General features: G+C 53.4%; 1 protein-coding gene across 1 annotated transcript; it reads right to left on the bottom strand.

The window, feature by feature from the left end:
• Positions 1-20: 20 nt before the first annotated feature.
• Positions 21-575, bottom strand: LOC107302211 (creatine kinase M-type-like; the record flags this gene model as incomplete). The annotated part of the gene is made up of 2 exons (XM_015831321.1): positions 21-153; positions 421-575. Coding segments are annotated over 2 exons (288 nt in total), but the record flags the coding sequence as incomplete, so codon positions are not given.
• Positions 576-1,422: the final 847 nt, after the last annotated feature.

The raw sequence follows: 1,422 nt of genomic DNA on the forward strand, positions 1-1,422 counted from the left end.
CACCATTCTTCCCCTCTTACCTTTGATGGACAGATTCTCCACGGCCCGGCGCTCAGCCCGGCTGCAGTGGGGAGGCAGGGTGTAGCCCTTGATGCTACGGCCGGTCCGCACGCGGCTGCTGAGCACGTAGTTGGGGTCCAGATCATCACCGCCCTGCAGGGAAGGAGAGCCGTGGGTCCTCTCTCTGCCCAGGCTGACCTTCCCCCCCCCAGCCCCTTGAGGCTTTGGAATCTGTCAGACCCCGTGCCTTCCCTGCCCTCCCCACACACACCTGGGGGGCACCTGCCTGGGGCTACGCAGGGACACCCAGGGAGCCGCACACATACACATCCTTTGATCTTTGCACACTTAAACGTCAAGCACCTCCCTGAAGTTCCTAACCCCCCCCCTTAGCAAAGCAAGCTCCCCCACTGCCCCCACCTTCAGGTTTTCATGGTTCAGGTCGGTCTTGTGCTTGTCGGTGGCCTTGTAGCCTCCGTGGCGGTCACTGATGACAATGTCTAAAAGATCTTTGAAGGTGTCATAACACTCCTCATCACCAGCTACGCAGCCCACGGTCATGATGAAGGGGTGACCTGCAAGGACAGGAGGCTTTAGCGGGGGGGGGGCAAGTCTCTCTCTGAAGGACGAGGGGTTGGCAGACCTGGAGGTCCCCTCTTGCCCCTGCCTGGCACCAGTTCTCTTTCAGCTGCTTCCCACACGTTTGGGACCAGGTTGTGCCAGGGGGAGGGGGCCAGGGATGGGGGCATTGCCCGCTAACCCTCAGCAGAATGTCTGGCAGGGGTCAATGGGAAGCCCATCCAGGACTTCACCCCCAGAGGCTACCCAGCTCAAGGCAGGCAGGCATTGTGTCCTCTTGGATCCTGGTGACATTTATCAGGCTAAATGTCCCTCCTGAAAAATTTAACCCAGTTTAGCAGTGCTTTTTCCAGGCAGGTGTCCAGTGGCCCCCAAAGCCTTTTCCTTCACCTCCCCATTTGCTGTACTCCAAAATGTCAAGTTTTAAGGAGGAAATTAAAACAAAAACTCCCCAACCAACATGCTTAGACTGGTGTATGTCAGTTCCCAGAATTCCCCAGCCAGCAGAACGATTCAAATTGAACGTCTGGATATAACCAAATGTTTTAAGTCTGTGTGAATAATAAGGCTGAAAGAAAGCATTTGGAATGGTTTTGATTTTTTCACATGCGACCTCTTCTCCCCCCAAGTGCCGAGAGGTCTGCTCTAGGCGAGAAGGGCAGCCTACAAGTAGATATAGATAGATAGATAGATAGATAGATAGATAGATAGATAGATAGATAGATAGATAGATAGATAGATAGATAGATAGATAGATGAAGGAAGGAAGGAAGGAAGGAAGGAAGGAAGGAAAGAGAGAGAGAGAGAGAGAGAGAGAGAGAGAGAGAGAGAGAGAGAGAGAGA

Source organism: Protobothrops mucrosquamatus, unplaced genomic scaffold (genome assembly GCF_001527695.2).
Source record: "Protobothrops mucrosquamatus isolate PMUCROS unplaced genomic scaffold, P.Mucros_1.0 scaffold35478, whole genome shotgun sequence".
Lineage (NCBI taxonomy): Eukaryota > Metazoa > Chordata > Lepidosauria > Squamata > Viperidae > Protobothrops > Protobothrops mucrosquamatus.